Source organism: Sorex fumeus, unplaced genomic scaffold, assembly GCF_029834395.1.
Source record: "Sorex fumeus unplaced genomic scaffold, SorFum_2.1 ptg000061l, whole genome shotgun sequence".
NCBI classification, from domain to species: Eukaryota; Metazoa; Chordata; class Mammalia; order Eulipotyphla; family Soricidae; genus Sorex; species Sorex fumeus.
In genome coordinates this window covers 6,440,858-6,458,604 of record NW_026606118.1, presented here as the reverse complement: position 1 = coordinate 6,458,604, position 17,747 = coordinate 6,440,858, and the positions used below count along the sequence as shown (strand labels likewise).

Sequence of the window (17,747 nt, the reverse complement as noted above, 5' to 3'; positions counted from 1 at the left end):
AGATAAACAGGACTTCCTTTACCAGGAGAGATGTAAAGGGACGACGGATTGCTTCTCTGTGGTAAGAGATTTATGAGACGCGTTCAGAGATAAAAACGGGGACCAGGAGACAGATTCCAAACCCAACATCTTTATACATCTTGTTAGTTCGTCAGTTGCTTTCGTACTTATAGTTTCATACCCCGCATTAAGTCTTGTGAAGCGCCTTCCCGTAAACCCCCAGAACCCGCCTCTCTCCTCTGTAATTAGCAATTTTCCCCTTTAGGATGAAATGCAGGGTCATGGTCAACAAGTTCTGTGAAGAATCTGTAGTTAAAGAATTTATTTCTTAAGGGCAAATGTTGCTCCTAATCAGGTTTTTGTTGGTTGTGATGGGTTCACGCCCAGGTCCTCACACTCCAAGCCACTTATTTCCGGGCATGTTTGCTACTTTAAGGCTAAGAGAAATACCCTTCAACTCACTTTGTTTAGATAGATAGATAGATAGATAGATAGATAGATAACTGGTCAGTGGGAAGACTCAGTCAACTTGTGAGATCATTATAATCAGAATTTAATAAATCCTTAATAGTTATGCCTTTGTAAATAGCACTGTCACTGTCCTGACGCACTGTCCTCCCGTTGTTCATCGATTTGCTTGAGCGGGCACCAGTAACGTGTCCGTTATGAGATTTGTTGTTACTGTTTTTGGCATATCGAATACACCATGGGGAGCTTGCCAGGCTTGGCTGTGCGGATGGGATACTCTCAGTAGCTTGCCTGGGCTCTCCGAGAGGGGCAGAGGAATTGGACCCGGGTTGGCCGCGTGCAAAGCAAACACCCTACCCACTGTGCTGTCACTCCAGCTCATATCTTTGTAAATAACTATGGAAATCTTTTCCATAGTTATTTCAGCACTTTTCAAATTTGAAAAATAATATATTTTAGAAATTTACTAATTTCTTAAGTGGCACCTGTCATTTCCGTCGTGTCTAACGCATTCTTTCTCCATACTTTTTCTTTATGATGTTTGGCCTTCCTGATTTAGATTTCTATGCTTTTTTTAATGCTTGGTTTGTTGGGCTTTGTATTTTGGGGTGTTTTTTTTGTTTGTTTGTCTGTTTTTAATCTTTGAAAATGCTGCACCTTCCGCATGCCCACAGATTCCTGTTCCAGAAAATAGCTGGTGCCTGGACACGTGGGCAGCCCTTGGTGGCCTCCCCTCCCCTCCCTGCAGGTGGCACGCTCTCTGGGCCGTGTCTCCCTCCCCCTCAGTCCAAAGGACCCCCAGCTTGACCCTCTTCTCCTTACCCTACAGCTTCAATGCAGCAGCCCTCCGTTTGTGTCCGCAAGTCCGATCTTTAGGGGCTAGAGACGGTGCAGCAGGGAAGGTGCCTTGCATGCGGCTGACCCGGGTTCCATCCCAGGCACAACATTGGTTCCTGGAGCACGACCAGGAGCGACCCCTGAGTGCAGAACCTGGTGGCAGCCCTAAGCACTGCGGGAGTGACCTAGCCCCCCGCCCCCCACCCCAAATAAATAAATAAACAAATAAACAATCGAAAAAGTATATTAGAGTATTTCCTTTAGAAGGGCTCGCAGTCAGATGCTCACATGGCTTTTTCTGTGGGTCTGGCCTATTTTGTACAGTGAAATTAGTTGAAACTCCTCCTTCGAATGCTTCTTCCCAGTGTCTGCTGGAGGGAGAGAGAGTTCAGGGAATCAGATGCAAGTTTATTTCCCCCCGAAAGTGGTTCTTGGCAACCTTTGGAAATGGACTTTGACTCAATAATTTCCTTGTGTCCCCCTGGCTTTGGGCAGAGTTTTGTCATTCACGAAGGAAGCAATTTCACACTAACCTCAAAGCATTTTTTTTTCCCCAATTGACCTCACACATCTCATGGCCAGGTGTCATATATAGCGTCACATGTTATGGAGAGGTAAAGATTTGTGATTTGGACATGTCTGAATCGAAAGTAAGAAACACATAACTTGGAACAAAGATAACTTTTTGATCCTAAAAGTTAGTGCTTGGAAGAATTCCCTCCGTCCATCCCATCTCCCTCAGCCTGGGCATCACTTAATTCACTTAGACAGGAAGTCTCTGCTTTCAGCTCATTTGCTGTCTAGACAGATGAAAGAACAGGGCCTTGGGTGGGTGGCTCGAAATACTCCGCTCCACACAGGTTCCTACAGACAAGGAAACTAGCCCGTCCTTCATGGCGCTTCGTCTGTGGACCCGTGTCAGTCCAGTGACTGGCTCCGACCCCGTCACTCTCGCGGTGTTTGTCTCCCATGTCAGGTGACGGTTCTAAACCACGACCAGGGCACTAGAGGGGACTGACTTCCCAAGCGCGCTACGTCTGTGCAGCTGACTCTGGACCCCCGGGGTATCCATTGGCCAAGGATGGGGCCGGGGGAGCACTGCTGGAATGCAGTATGGACACCGTGCTGTCCAGGCTAGACTCAGGCCCAGGATGGTGGGCTCCGTGCATCCGGGCCGGACTCCTGACCCTAGGATGCAGGGTGGACTCCGTGCTGCCCAGACGTGTGTGAAGCCGCCACCTTCCACCTTCTGGAAGGAGGAGGCAGGAAGCAGGTCGGGAAAGTTGGGGGGAGCCTCTCTGCAGTGACCTGTTGGCTCTCTGATAAGTGGCAGCCATGTAGCGTGAAGGTGCCTCCGACGAAAGGGGCTGCGCCCGGGTCTCTGCTTCTCGCAGGCCTCATCGGTCTGCAAGCACTACGAGAGAAGCATCGCCATGGTACCCCGCTGCCTGAATTGTCCTCCGGAGGAGTATTAGTTCCAGAGTTTCTTTGTTAAAGAGCCCGGGTGTGTGAGCCACCGGCTGAAGCCTCCTCCTTTATGAACCTGTTTTTCACAGGCTGTACTTGTGGGAACCCTGAGCGTCTCCGGAGCAAACTGTTCCCCTTTCATTTGCACGGAAAAGTTTCGTGTGTGTCTCCCGGTGATAGGGAAATTAGACCCTTCTTTCCTCGCTCCCCTGTTCCCTCGCCGTCGCTTCGGCTGTGAAGTTCTGATGACTCGGCAGCGAGAAGCAGCCGCTGGTTCCGTAGGGTTCTCGTGGTTGTGTCCTGAGCAGCTTGTGGAACGGCAGGAACCCTCCTTGCCCTGTCGTGGGCTTTGCCGGAACGAGGTGTCGGAAGGGAGAAGAGGGAAGGAGCTGATTGGTGATCCCAGAGGGATTTTGAAGTTTTCCAACCTTGACCTTCCATGAAAACTGCCACACAAACTATCGCCGAGATTAGTACCAGGAATTTTGCTCCATGGGTTGGAGGCCAGCCACATATGCTAGGGGAAAAGGCAGCTCAGATAGAGAAGGGAGCACCAAATAAAGGGTGTTGGGAGGATCCTCCCAGGATGGGAGAAGCATGCTGAAAGTAGACTATAGACAGAACATGATTGCCATTCAATGTCATTTTTTGCAAACCACAACACCCAATAGGAGAGAGAGAACAAAAGGGAATGCCCTGCCACAGAGGCAGGGTGGGATGGGGGGGGATGGGGGGTGGGAGGGATGCTGGGACCCGTGGTGGTGGGAAATGGGCACTGGTGGAGGGATGGGTATTTGATCATTGTATAACTGAAACCCAAGCACAAAAATTTATAAGTCTACAACTGTACCTCATGGTGTCTCACTAATAAAAATTAAAAAAAACTATCACCATGAGATACACTTCAGAAAGTTGTTCGTGGTTGAGTTTCAGTCATACCGCGCCTCAGTACCCATCCTGCCACCAGGGCACATTTTCCCCACCACCAGTGTCCCCCAGTTCCCTCCCACTCCTGCACTGCAAACGAGCCACGATCATTCTCGTCTCCCTCTCGCTCTGACTCATGTCATTCAGCAGGATACTCTCCACGTCCATCTCCGCAGAAGCCAATTTCATGACTTCGTTTTTCCTAAGAGCTGCGTAATATTCCATCGTGTAGATGGGCCTAATTTTTTCCTTTTTTTTTTTTTTTCATCCAGTCGTCTGATCTGGGCACTCGGGCTGTTTTCCAGATTCTAGCTGTTGTGGATAGTGCTGCTGTGAACATAGGCATGCGGAGAGTGTTTCTACTGCGTGCTTGTGGGGGGGCCACCAGGGTATATTCCCAGGAGCGGTACTGCTGGGTCATATGGAAGCTCGGCCTCTGGTATTCTGAGGAATGCCGATAGTGTTTTCCAGAAAGCCTGGGCCCGTCGGCATTTGGGAACGAGAGTCCCTTCCTCCCCGCATGCACACCAGCACCGGTGGTTGTTTTTGCTGTGTGCCAGTCTCTGTGGCGTGCGCTGAGATCTCGTTGTTGTTTTGATTTGCATCTCCCTGATAATTAATGATGTCGAGCATAAAATTATTTAACTTCCGTCCTGATTTCCTAAGCTGCACCTCCGTTGTCTTCCCTGGGGCTTTTTTCTGTGTGTGTGGTATCACTGAAGAGAAAACAGGTTTGCCTCTCACCCTCTTATCTTTTTGGTCCCAGGAAGGGTATTTTTTTTTTTGCTCCTGGCAGTTTTTCTCTGACTGACCCTCTGTTTATCCATGAGCGACGCCCATTTGTTGGGGGTTCAAGGGTACGCCTGGGCCCAGTGCTCACACCCATGGGCGGGAGGGTAGTCCTGGTTATTCTGATGCCTGCCGCGTGAGTATGCCCCTCCGGTTTCATGTGTGGGCCAGTCCTCGCTGCCCTCGACAGGACTGTCCCAGGCCACCCTCCCCCCAGTGGGCGCCGTTCTCGGGCCTGTCATCAGGGTGTTAGGCTTGGTTCGCAGGGGGCGGCCCCTCTCAAAGCAGCCAGAGGTGGTACACGAAGAGATGGTTGGCCTGGCCCCACCCTAAGGCCCGGGCACATTGCTGTGCGAAGCCCAAAAGACAACTTGCCCTGCACCCACCACCGCCGTCCTTTACAGAGGTCTTCCTGGCGGGCAGAGCGGAAGTGGGCAGGGTCTCTTTTGGACCCGCAGGCCACAGCTGGTGGCCTCTGCTGGCCTGTCCCTTGGACCTGAGGAGATAAGGAAGGGGCAAGGAACTTACAAGGGCCTCCTGTGGTCAGCCCAGCCCTTACCTGGCCCGTCCCTGCCTTTCCCTCCTCTCCACCCTGGGCTGCACAGTCCCCTCAAACTGCTGCCAGTTGATGTGTCTTTTCTGGGTCGTGGAGGAGGTCCCGTTTTTTTACTTTCTGAAGTTTGAGCATCTTTGCATTCGTATGGGAGCTCTGAGGACCCTACTTCCTGAGCGTGGGGGGGGGGGGGGGGGCAATACTTCCAGCTTCCTGTGTTTTCAGGAAGCACTCATTTCGCTGGGGAGATTCCCTCCACTGTCCTGTATAATGGGTTGTTTTGTTCTGTTTTGTTTTTCAAAAGGATGCAGTGGCAGTGGAAGCCTTTGCTCACCTGCTGTAAACAGGCCAGCTCTGCAGGGTGGGAGCCCAGCCCTCAGTCTGCAGCGTGGCTGGGGGTCCCCCGGGGGCCTCCCTGCTCCTCGCTTCCCTCCCTGGGCCAGGCTGCAGACCCAGGTCTGTTCCCTCACCACATCCTGCAGCCCCCGCTGTGGAGCTCAGTCCCAGCCTCAGCCTCCGAGGCACCATTGGACACACATGGAACGGATCGCCCCCGGCCGTGTACCTGGGTGTTCCTGGCGTGCTCTGCAGGCCTGCATCTGTTTCCCAGAAGGGCGCCCCCTTCCGGGCCCCGGGTCCACTGCAGGGAGAGGGCCCCTTCTCCTCCTCCCCTGCCTCTCACCGCCCTCTCTCCCTGTCCTGGTTCGAGACCTGGACCCTGGACCTCTGTGTGACCGCCACGTCTGCATCCATCTGTTCCGCGGGCATCCAGTTTGACCACAGTCAGAGTCACTTGCTGGGCTGGACGTGCTGCCGGGGGCCCGGGCGCTTGCTGCAGGGAGAGGAGTGTCCGGTGGGAGTGTGACCCTCTCGCGGCCAGGACGCTCGAGCTGTTGCTTAAAATGCAGGAATTTCTGACCACGGGGTTCAGCTGGAGTTTTGACTGTTCTTCCCCTGGAATATCCTGGTTTGCCCCTGCACTGCCCTCCCTTGTAACTCCGCCTGAGAGGGGTCTAGCACCTGCAGCCCTCTGGGTTGGCCGGGGAGAGGGCTGGCCCCTGACGCGCCATGCGTTTCCCGTGGCTGCTCCCGGGAAGAGGGTCTCAGGGGGCCGCGTGGAGGCCCACGGTGGCCAGGCCGCAAGTTCCAAGTTGGGGGCGCCTTCCGCAGGCCCTGGGCGGGGCCCGTGGTGCTTTGGTTGCTCTATAAACACCTGCCGTTTCTGTCTCTCCCAGGACCTGTCTGGCTCCATCGACGACCTGCCCACGGGGACGGAAGCCACGCTGAGCTCAGCCGTGAGTGCCTCCGGGTCCACGAGCAGCCAAGGGGACCAGAGCAACCCGGCCCAGTCGCCGTTCTCGCCTCACGCGTCCCCCCACCTGTCGGGCATCCCCGGGGGCCCGTCGCCGTCCCCCGTCGGCTCGCCCGTGGGAAGCACCCAGTCGCGCTCCGGCCCCATCTCTCCTGCCAGTATTCCAGGTACGCCCTCCTCGCGGTCACGCTGACCCCAGCCCGCCTCCCATGCACCCGCCTGCGTGTCTGCCTTGGCCCCCCCACCCCCCATGCAGCCTTTTAGCGGGCACCGCGTAACGAGTCCCTGAAACGCGCCCCAGGCTGGACGCCCGCCCCAAACCTGTAGCTCGGACTGCCGTGCCGCTTCCTGACATAGTCCAGGGCCTCTGCCCACCTGAGCCCTGTTGGCAGCCCCGCGGCCCCACTCCTGGGACCTGCACCTTCTGGGTTTAACACTCTTGTGCCCCCTGGGGGATCATGTGGCCAGCTGACTCGCTCCTGTCCCGCAGTGGGTCCCCTGCCTTCTTCCCAAGGAGCGGGAGAAGACTGACCAGTCCGCTGGCTTTTGTCCCTCAGTCTTCATCCCTGCAGGCCCACCAGGAAGCCCCTCCATGGTCGGCAGACGGGACGCGGCTCTCCCCTCCATGGGACTCGTGCTGAGTTCACGCGGGCCGCTCCCGGGGAGCACCTTTGGCTCTCAGAACCAACTCTGAATTGCTCCCCGGTTTTCTGACCGTTGATTCGCTGGAAAGCATGGCCAGCCGTTTCCTCCACTTACGTTGAGAGTTTGTTGTGGAGTGTTTATAGCCATGTACATGGACACATGCAGCGTGGTGGCTGGGACGCGTAACAGGGCGAGGAATCCACGTACGCCCACCACCCGCGTTAGGATGTGGATCCATGCCTGTATTTTGTATTTATGTTTCCTTCCTAGCCCTCTAACCTCCTCTGACTTGATGCCCTAGAGGGTTTGGTTGTTGGTTTTTGTTTTTGTTTTTAGTATTTTACTAAAGTCACTTCTTATCGGTGGAGGGTCAGAGACTTTTACTCTAACTTCATACCAAGAGTGTATGTTGATGATTCGGTTCAGGGTGACGTCCTCTCCAGTGGAGGCCGTCGTGCCCTGGTCGGTGCAGGCCCTGTGCGTTTGGGAGCGCCAGCCCTCCGCCTGCCCGAGAGCGTTCACACACAGCCTCAGTGCAAGGACTGGCTGCGTTTTCCTTTCCCCTTGCCCCTAGGCATCCCGCTCTGCTCTCCTGCCAGCGCTTGGTGCCCGGGGCAGAGGTGGGAGGGGTTGAGAGGCGTGACCCTGTGCCAGTGGCTGTCTGCAAGGCCTGATCTGGCTCCCGTGGCCAGCAGAGCCCTTATGGCCGGGGAGCAGGTCACAGCTCAGGGGATGGGTTGAGTGTCTGTCTGGACAGATGTGTCACTCGGGAGCTAAAGGCGTTGTCCCTGCTGACCAGCTATGTGGCCTGGGCCCAGCTCTCTGTGCCCCAGTGTCCGCATTGGTGACCCTCTTGGGGCCCTTGTCCACACGACACGTGTCCACACACACAGCGGGCCTGCTGACTCTCGTGATGCGACCCCACTGGGTGGTGGCCAGGCCCTGAGGTCGTGACTCCCCTGGGCGCAGCTGGCCAGCTTCCCGGGGAGGAGATGGGACAGAGGGGCCCACAGCTTCGCCAGCTAGACCTGGTCTCACGTGTCAGGCCCAGGAACCCTTTGACTCTGCTTTGGGAAAAGATGTGGAATAAGGAGTGCATGCCGTGGCCATCATGCCGGGCCTCCCTAAGGTGGACTCGCACCTCTGTGTGCTCTCCTGAGTAAAGGAGCCAAACCGTTTTCCCCGGAGTGATGTGTTTATTTCCTCGGCCCCCAACCGCCCCGCGGCCAGGGGTTATGATGATGTGTTGATTGATTATAGCCACCCTATCGCTCGCTAATCAGCCCCATCGCTTACTCTCGGTCCACACCCTTGACCCTTGCCCGTCTCCGCCACGTCGGGGTGATGCGGCTTGTCATTGACTAATGAAGAGCAGGATTGGTCTCGGCACGAGACAAACGGAATGCCGGCGCCAAGCCTGAAAGGCATTAATCTCTAATCAGCCACATCTGCATGTTCATAAATGCCGTCACCGACGACCGCGCGTGGTGACAGTCCCCCTCCCCGACAGAAAGTGACATTGGAGCTGGTGCTCGAAGGCTGCCCGGAGCCCCAGGAGTGTGACCTTGCGAGAGACAGCGAAGGTGTCCATTCCATCAGCGGCCCTTTGGGACCTCGCAGGTGGCCCCTCCGCTGCCGGGGAAATAAGGAGAGCGAGCGAGCGGGCGGGCTCCCTCCCTTCCTCCTCTCTGCCGTGTGTCCTCCAGTCCTAAGTGTCCTGGGGGCCAAGAACAAGTGCCTGGTGGGAGACGGGACACAGGGGCTGGGCTCACTCATCACCCCCCCGCCGCGTGCTTGTCGCCCCTTCCCATCCACCCTGGTGGCTGCAGCGAACGCCCCTATGAGGATATTCAGACCGGAAGTGGGCGCGCGATGAGCCCAAAGAGGATGTCTGTCTGCCACTCGGGGGCGCCGAGGGGGAAGTCGGCAAGTCAGATGCCAAGGCCCCGCGTTGCCTTGAAATAAACGGGCGTTTATAATATATAAACGGGCGTTTATAATAATGAGGCGGAGGGCTCCCCTCCCCTTCCTGCACAGGCTGAGGGCGCCTCCATCCTTCTTGGGAAGACACACCCCTGAGACTGCTCATTTGTCCATCTTTCCCTTAAAAACTGTGGCCGGAGATGTCAGCAGCAGGGAACCCACCCATAGGATTCCCCCCCTCCCTCCCCGAGCCTAGGAAGGGAGCGGACTCAGAGCGCCTGGTGCCTCTCTCTAAGGAACCGTTAATAACCCATCCTGTCTTCACAGAAACAGGCTAGCCGTTTCTAAGAACGGGGTGGGTGTGAAGAAGATGGGGGGGGTCACATCCTGCATTGTTGAGAGCATTCCTGGGTTGCCGGGAACCCCACCCCAGGAATTCCTCAGCACTGAGTTTGTACTCCAGCCCTGGGAGAGAGTGCACCAGAGAATCAAGAGTGAAAGCCCGGTGGTGAGCAGCAACTCTTAAAACTGTGTGCCCACAGGGACGCACATGCTGTGGATACGGCTCCCTCCCTCCCTCCCTCTGGGCCAGCTCCCGGGTTGCCTCTGGAGCTGCCCCCAACCGACCCCCCCTCCCACCCACCCCTGGACAAAACATCCACATTCTGATGCCACACCTCAGAGCCCTGTGACTGGGAAGATTTTAAGCAAATAGGGCACGTTTAGTTTTCATTACCTTCTGAAGTACTTCTTAAGGGGCCAGGGGTAGGGCGTATAGCAGGTGTGGTACTTGCTGTGCACGCAGCCGAACCCGGTTCAATCCCCAACACCCCAAACCGTCCCCAAGCCTGCTGCGCACAGAGCAGGACACAAGCCCTGAGCACCAGCCGGGTGTGGCCCCAAGACTAGAGACTGGAGAGGTAGTACAGCAGACAGGACATTTGCCTTGCATGCAGCCAGCCCGGGTTTGATCCCTGGCATCCCGAATGGTTCCCCCAAGCACTGCCAGAGGTGATTCCTGAGTGCAGAGCCAGGAGTAACCCCAGAGCATCACCAGGTGTGAACCAAAGCTTAAAAACATCTGGGCCGGAGCAGTCGTCCAGCAGGTAGGGCACTTGCCTTGCATGTAGGTTCGATCCCGGGCACCCCATGTGGTCCTCCAAGCCTGCCAGTAATAATAATAATAACAACAACAACAAAATAGGTTCTATGCCAACCAAAAATCGAGGCATTTTAAAGCCTTTCTCTTTTATTTTTAAGAAAACTGTTCCTAATGTTAGATCCCCGACTCTCACCTCATTCCACACTGCACCAGGTGGGCCTGGTCCGAACGTCTGTGTGGTCTGCCCATCCCACCCCCACCTTTCCCGCTCACCTGTGGGCCGAAAAGGTGTCCTCGTCATGCATGTGGCTGTCTGAGGCCTCTCCCGGGAGGGTGGGGGGCCCCTCTTCAGCTACTTGTGCTGCCGGGGGTCCCCATGGGAACAGCGCGCGCCCTGCTCACGGCCCTTCTCCCATCTCCCCTTTGTACCGTCAGAGCCGCTCACTCGAGGGCTGTGCTGCCGGGCCTTAGCAGGATCAAACCCAGGTTGGCCACACACAAGGTGAGCCAGTCTGCTCGCTGTTCTGTCTCTCCAGCCAGCCCTACACTGTACTTTTTAAGTCCTCATTTAAGTTAGAACATCACCAAGAATTCTTGAATGGTTAGGACAGTTCAGTTGCTAATTGCTGGAAAAGAACTGAAAAAGGAAAAATTGATTTTGTGGCAGCATTTTAGAAAAATATCTTGTTTACAGTAGAACTGTGATCAAAGGACTGAAGCAAATGCCACTCTACTGCGGGGCCCCAAGTTTGGTCCCCAGCATCACCTGGTTTGGGGCTGGAGCGATAGCACAGCGGGAAGAGCATTTGCCTTGCGCACGGCCAACCCAGGTTCAATTCCCAGCATCCCATAGGGTCCCCTGAGCACCACCAGGAGTAATTCCTGAGTGCAGAGCCAGGAGGAACCCCTGAGCATCACCGGGTGTGACCCAAAAAGGAAAAAAAAAAAAAAGGAAAAACAGCATCACCTGGTTCTCCAAGCATTGTTGGGTGCAGTTTATTTATTTATTTATTTTTCATTTTGGCTTTGAATGGGGTTGGAGCGATAGCACAGCGGTAGGGTGTTTGCCTTGCATGCAGCTGGCCAGGCCAACCCGGGTTCAATTCCTCCACCCCTCTCGGAGAGCCCGGCAAGCTACCGAGAGTATCCCGCCCGCACAGCAGAGCCTGGCGAGCTCCCTATGACATATTCGATATGTCAGACACGGTAACAACAAAGTCTCACAATGGAGATGTTACTGGGCCTGCTCGAGCAAATCGATGAACAGCAGGAGGACAGGGCTACCGTGCCACAGTAGAACTATTGGCAAAGTGATGACGGATTCCTCGTCTCAAGATTCAACAGTCATGGCTGGTCATTTTGCTGGACACAAATTCACAGGCCCAGTTTCCCAGTAAAGAGCCTAGACAGGAGGAGGGAGCCCTGGGCGGTCCCCAGCCTGAGTCCTCACTGAGCAGCAGTGCGTGGTTCCCTGCCTGGGATTCCTTACTGAGAGGAAGTCGAGCGCCAGACTCTGGCTTTCCTAGGGTCTAACGCATTTTCATGCTAATCTGCAAAAGCCAGTTGTTGTGAATTGCTTACAGAAAAAAAATCATGAAGTGCTCAGTGTTGTTTTACTTCAATTTTTTTTTTTATGTTCGAGTAAATCAGGCTCCCGTTTCCTTTAGAAGAAGATGTATCATGCAGGCCACGCATGGCCCCCTTGGCCCAAAGGCAGCTGATGTAGCAAGCCGGGAGGAAAGGAAATAATAGATTATTGATAGGAAAAATTGAGGTTAGCGTCTGCCCTTTAAACTCCAGATTTTCCCCCATCAGGCTACAGCAATATTCCAACCTGGAAGGCGTCCTGGGTGAGGTTTTAACTGCAGCACTGAGGAAGGGAGAGAAGCTTCACTCTCTGACCACTCACTTTCAAATGTGAGTTTCTGGGTGTTTCGTTGCCTACTAGTGTCACATAGAGATTGGTCCAGTATGATGGACAGAGGAACAGATAGTCCTGCCACAGGCTGTTGTAATTCAGAGCTGATTTTTGTTGTTGTTGTTGATAGAAAAGTCCATGTGGTTTTCTTCCGTAGTGATTTAGAAAGGATCTGATCCAGGGAAATTCCAGCCCCAGTGAAGAATTGGCGTGGGGATTCTTCTCACCCCGTGTTGATTGTCCCCCGTTCAGTGGTGCTAGGACGTCACCCACACAGTTGGTCAGATCCCAAGTTCTGTTGGTTTTTGACCTGGCCTCCAAAAGTTGGGAAATAAGACAATGACTGATATAAAAGATTGCAAATGTGCTTGTTCTTTCTGTCTTAGAGTTCTGCTTAGACAGAAGAACTGAGGGCTACGAAGCACCCAACACAAGGTCTGCTCTGAAGATGTGAGCCAGTTTTGTTACTGGTGTTTATTTACATAAGCTCTTTTTTGGGGAAAAAAAGATTAAATACATGTGCTGATGTTGGGAGTCTTGATGGGAGCCTCCCAACCCGCGCTCGGGAGGGAGGCCCAGGGACCCCACAGACCCCACTGCTAACTCAGCCGGCCAGGCTGCAGGTTGTAGGTTCAGTGTCAGGGCCTCCTGATGCCAGAATGTTCCAGCAGTACCTGGGGGCAGTGCGGTACCAGGGGTCAAACCCCCTCGGCCAGGGTCCTGGTGAACATGTTACCGTAATTACTGGCCTGTTTTCTAGGCCCTATGTCAGGTTTTGGTCATTGTGGCATCTACATCCCGTTTGACTTTTTTGAGTAAAGGCCCCTCAAAATGTCATTTTAGAATAGGGATCAGGAAACGACCACCTGTGGGCCAAATCCAGCTCACCACCTGTCTGTGTAAATAAAGTTTTACTTATGCTATTTTGTTTATGTGTGGTCTAGGACAGCTTTTGCACTACAACAGCTGAGTTGAATAGTTGTGACAGCGAACATATGGCCTACAAAACCTAAAATATTTACTGTCTGCCAATTTACAGAAAAAGTTTGCATGTTCCCGGTCTAAAATCATATGATAACATCACATGATTGCTGATAACTTAGAAGGATCTGTTAATCTGGACTTGGTTTCTGGAGTAATCAGTCACACATTTATTTACTCAACAAATATTGCTAACTCTACGTCTGGTTTGGCAGATCAAGCAGGAAACAAAACAAAATTCTCTCTCCTTGTGGAACATACATTCATTCTCTTGAGATGAGTTAACCCATAAAAATAGAGAAGTGAGAAAGAACTGTTAACACTTGTTTTGCAGGAAGAAATATGGAACTTGGCTCTTGTCCGTATAATGGGTGAGAAGCCCATTGTTCTTTGGCTCTTGAGGAATGAAAGTTCCCGAAACAGCCGGTGTCGGTTGGGGAAGGGTTCCTGAGGGGACAGAGATCTGAAGCTCTGGCACCTGAGATTCAGATTCTTCTGTGCCATCGAGTGACTCGTTGCTAGGAGATGTTGCACTCGTACTCCAGAAACTTCATCTGGATGCTCTTCTGCACCTGTAGGATAAGCACCATTCATGTGGGACAGGGAGCGCATTCCGTTCGGAGACTGAGAAGCTCCCTGTCACGTGACCCGAGTTGGCAGAGCTGCTCCCTGTCACATGGCCCAAGGTAGCAGAGTTGCTCCCTGTCACGTGACCCAAGGGGGCAGAGCTGCTCATGGCTGTGTTCCACAAAGGCCCTATAGTGTCCGTGTTAGGTAATTCCCCTGCAGGGTTTCAGGGGAGTCTCTAATCTCAGAAAGTCTGACGAGCTCTCCCTGAAGAAGGTCTGGGCTGGGCTACATTTGCCTTGCGTCTTCTCTCAGGAATTTACAGGCCGGCCTTGTGTGCGGGGTGCGAGGTCTAATCCTCGTTCCCTCTCAGCACTGACGGCCAAACCACCTCACTCTATCAATTACAGAGAGCTATAATTTACGTCTCAGTCTACGCACTGCATGTTATGTGTGACTTGGATATGTGCTGATTTCTCAGATTATTTGGGTACTGGCTAATTTACACAGTAGCCCAGTTTTTCCCTAGTTCTATTATATATAAAACACTTAAATCACAGTGTTTTTTTAATCCTGAAAATCTCTAGTTTGATGGGGCTTTTTTTTTTTTTTGATCCAGTTCCTAAAGTTATTATTTTTTTGGTTAGAAAAATTTTCCTCACCCTTATCCTAGCATAGTCTATAGAAATATTAGCAAATAAAAACTTAACAGTACATTAAGAGAATAATGTACCACGACTAAGGGAGATTTATTACAAGAATACAAGGTTGGTTCAATATTAACTCCATTAATGTTATATACCATATGCTAAATTTAAGGAAAACCATCTCCCTCAGTAAAATTCAATATCTGGTTATGATCTAAACAAAACAAGGATATAGATTTGAATGGTTCTTTCTCGTTGTGGTAAAGGCAGTATCTTAGAAGGTGGGAAATCATTAGAATTTGTTTTTTTAAAAATTATATGCAAACAAGGCAAGGATGACTTCTACTTCTTTTCAGCAGCGTTGAGATATCAGCCAGGACAGTTAGACAACTCCAAGAAATATGAATGGACACAGAAGAAATGACGCTAGCTCTCTAATTGATATAGTAGTAATCTGAAATACCCCAGAGAATCATTGATAAATTAACTCAGATGGTAAAGGAATTCTTTGCAGCAGCCAGAGATGAATTTAACAGACAAAAAAACTAACCCAATAACTGAGACCAGAAGCATGGTTGTCTGGTTTTTTTGTTTGTTTGTTTTTGTTTTTTTTTTTTTGTAGGAGTACTGCTATTTATTCAGCCACTGATTAGCTAATTGAATTGGGTATGAACTCCACCTTAATTTTTTTTCCTTTTTATATTTATTTATTGAGTCACTGTGGGAAAAGTTTCTAAGCTTTCAGATTTAAGTCTCGGTCATACAATGATCAAACACCTTTCCCTTCACCAGTACTCATTCTTCACCACCAAGACCCCAATATACCCGCCTCCCACTCCTCCCAATGCCTGTGAGGCAGATGATTTCTACTTAACTCTTCTCTACATTGATTACATTCATTATTTCGACAAAAGATGCAACATTATTGTTTAGAATTTCCCTCCAAACCATCAGAATTGCTGAAATGGCACTGTGAAATATTTTGTTTTCTATAGCTGGTTATGAGAATCATATAATGTCACGCGATTTTGGATTTCTGCAAAAAGCCAGATAATTACGAGATTGGTTTCTGTGTGTCTGGTGTTATGGCGGTGCTGGAGAGCCGCTCATGGGGGGGTAACTCGTGACCTCAGTAGGGCGTGAAGGACGTGCCAGTACCACCCCCCCTTCCCATGAGACTGCAGTTGCCCCGTCACCGCGGGCGCATACCTGGCTTTTCTATAAGCTCTGGGGCAGCGGCCACCCTGCTGTCAGGGGGGGAAAAGGCGGAAGGGAGCAACACCCTTTCCCTCCTGGGAAGGCATGGTGCCGTAGTTTAACGCATGGTCCATTCACTTTTCTTCTGCAAGCTGCTGGGCTCTGGACTAAGTCCTTTTGCGTCTGGAGCCATGGCCATGCCAGAGAGCCGCTTGTGGGGGGCAACTCATGACCTTGGTAGGGCGTGAAGGACGAGCCGGTACATGGTTGTCTGTTTTGCGTGTCAGAGGCTCTAGTTTGACCCCCTGCATCCCAAGGTACTCTGAGCACTGTGGGGTGTGACACACACACAGAATAATCTAGCCTTATATACAGTAAGGCTTATAATGTTTTGCTTATAATCAGTCATGATGGACAAAAAATCTCATTTATGATAGTAGCAAAGATAAAATGCTTAGAAATAAATTTTACACAAAATGTGCAAAATTTTCATTTGCCCACCGGGAAATAAAACCTGAACAAAAGGTGCTAGAGCACTTGTTACCTAGTATAGCCGGGAGGGCGTTTGCCTTACATCCCTGAGCCAGGTTCGATCCCCAGCACCGGACATGGTCCCACGAGCCCCTTCAGGAATGATCCCTGACCTCAGAGTCAGGCGCCAACCCCGAGCACTGCGGGTGTGGGCCAAGAAAACTCCAAGAGATGAATAGAATTGAAGTCATTGGTTCTTCTTGTAGCATTGTGATCCTCGTAAAAACTATTAAATGTAAGCTATTCTAAAACAGTGACTTGATACCAGAATTTACATGGGGGAAACCAAAGACATGCTAGGAAAGGGTGCAGGGTGTGTGGGGAAAGAGATGAGAGGCCAGGACTGGACAGCCCCACGAGCTCGAAGCATTGCAACAAGCCACTAGTCACGGTAACCCCATACAGTACATGCAATACAGGTGCTCCCTTCTCTATCTGAACTGCCTTTTCCCCTAGCACGTGTGGCTGGCCTCCAAGCCATGGAGCAAAATTCCTGGTAGTAACCTCGGCCATTCTTGGGTGTTAGTCTCCTATTTTGTTACTTTATGTTCCCCAACCCCTCTTCTGACACATCACCGGCTCTGACCGTGCTTCTCCCTGTGCGTTTGGGGAGGAAGGAGGTCATGGCTTATTGTAAAACTAGGGATGGAAGCATGCAGAGAGTTCTAGACAGTTTGAGCAGACCTCTCTCAGCCTTACGGAAACTCTGGTTTGTGGATTGCAGGGAGGACTGAGTGAGTCTCCTCTCTGCTCTAAAGAATTGTCTGAGACTCGCACCAGGCAGCCCGTCACGCTCCTTGGACATGACAGTGCTGTAGGGATTCATGAGATGCGTCTCTCACTGCTTCCTTCCTGCCACTTGAAATAATGTACATAAGAACAGTGCCTGGGGCAGGCAGGGTGTAAGTCTGGGGTCCTGTATTCACGTAGAATTACTATTTTGGGGGGCTCTCAGGGCCCTAATGAATTCAGGCTGGCGTGCAGAAACAATGGTTACAGTGTGAGCACTTGCTGAGTCCCCGGTGACGTTTTAAAGTCGGTATTGGGTGACATTTTAAAGTCGGTATTGGCCGTGGAGCGCTGTAAATTTTCTAAACGGACTTGAGATCCGAGTGGTTCCTAGGAAGCCCGTGACCCTGAGTGGACAAAAGAGCCTTTTGTGTGTCCGTCGCCAAATGGGTCACCAATGTTGACCCCTGAAACAAGCTTGGTAAAGCATACGTGTATGTGTGGAAACACATGTGTGGAAGCACACATATGTCTGCTCCTGCTGGTCGAGGTCAGTCTCCCGGTTGTCCTTCCCTACCTGTTCTGACTCTGTTGAGAGTACATGCTTCACTATTCAACATTTCCGCATCTGAGAATAAGCCAAAAAAATTAATTTAAAAAAAAAGAGGAAGAATTTATCTATTTGGGCGTGGGGTGGTTTTGTAGACATGCAGCAGTGCTCCGGGGCGATTCCAGGCTCAGGAGTCCAGGTGTGGTGCTGGGGATTGAACCCAGGCTGACTGCATGCAGGGCAGGAGTCTCACCCGCGGTCCTGTCCATCTGTGCTGCTTGGGAGTGTCCATAGGGATGTGGAAGAACCATCTTTGCCTAGCGTCTGGGCAGCAGAAGATCCCCGGCCCTCTGGCCACTGGGAGAGTTTGCGGCACGTGTGATCTTGGCATGCCTCACTCCCCGCCCCATGTCCGTGTGCCTAGCTTACTTATCCTGTGTGTATTTCTCCTTCACAACTTGCTTCAGCCCAGGAGAGGTTTGGACCACAGCACTGTGTGTTCCTCGTGCCAGGACATCCTTGAGGACTGTGTTCCATCTCTGCTGCCCTTTCTCTCTCTCTCTCTCTCTCTCTCTCTCTCTCTCTCTCTCTCTCTCTCTCTCTC

The 17,747-nt window shown here is 52.0% G+C and overlaps 1 protein-coding gene across 1 annotated transcript in view; it reads left to right on the top strand.

Annotated features, from left to right (window-relative positions):
• The window catches only part of ARID1B (AT-rich interaction domain 1B), a 303,856-nt gene that overhangs the window by 230,936 nt on the left and 55,173 nt on the right, over nucleotides 1-17,747 (top strand). Inside the window, exon 6 of the mRNA XM_056126314.1 lies at nucleotides 6,277-6,520. Within this exon, the coding sequence (XP_055982289.1) occupies nucleotides 6,277-6,520 (244 nt within the window). The remainder of the gene's footprint in view (nucleotides 1-6,276; nucleotides 6,521-17,747) is intronic.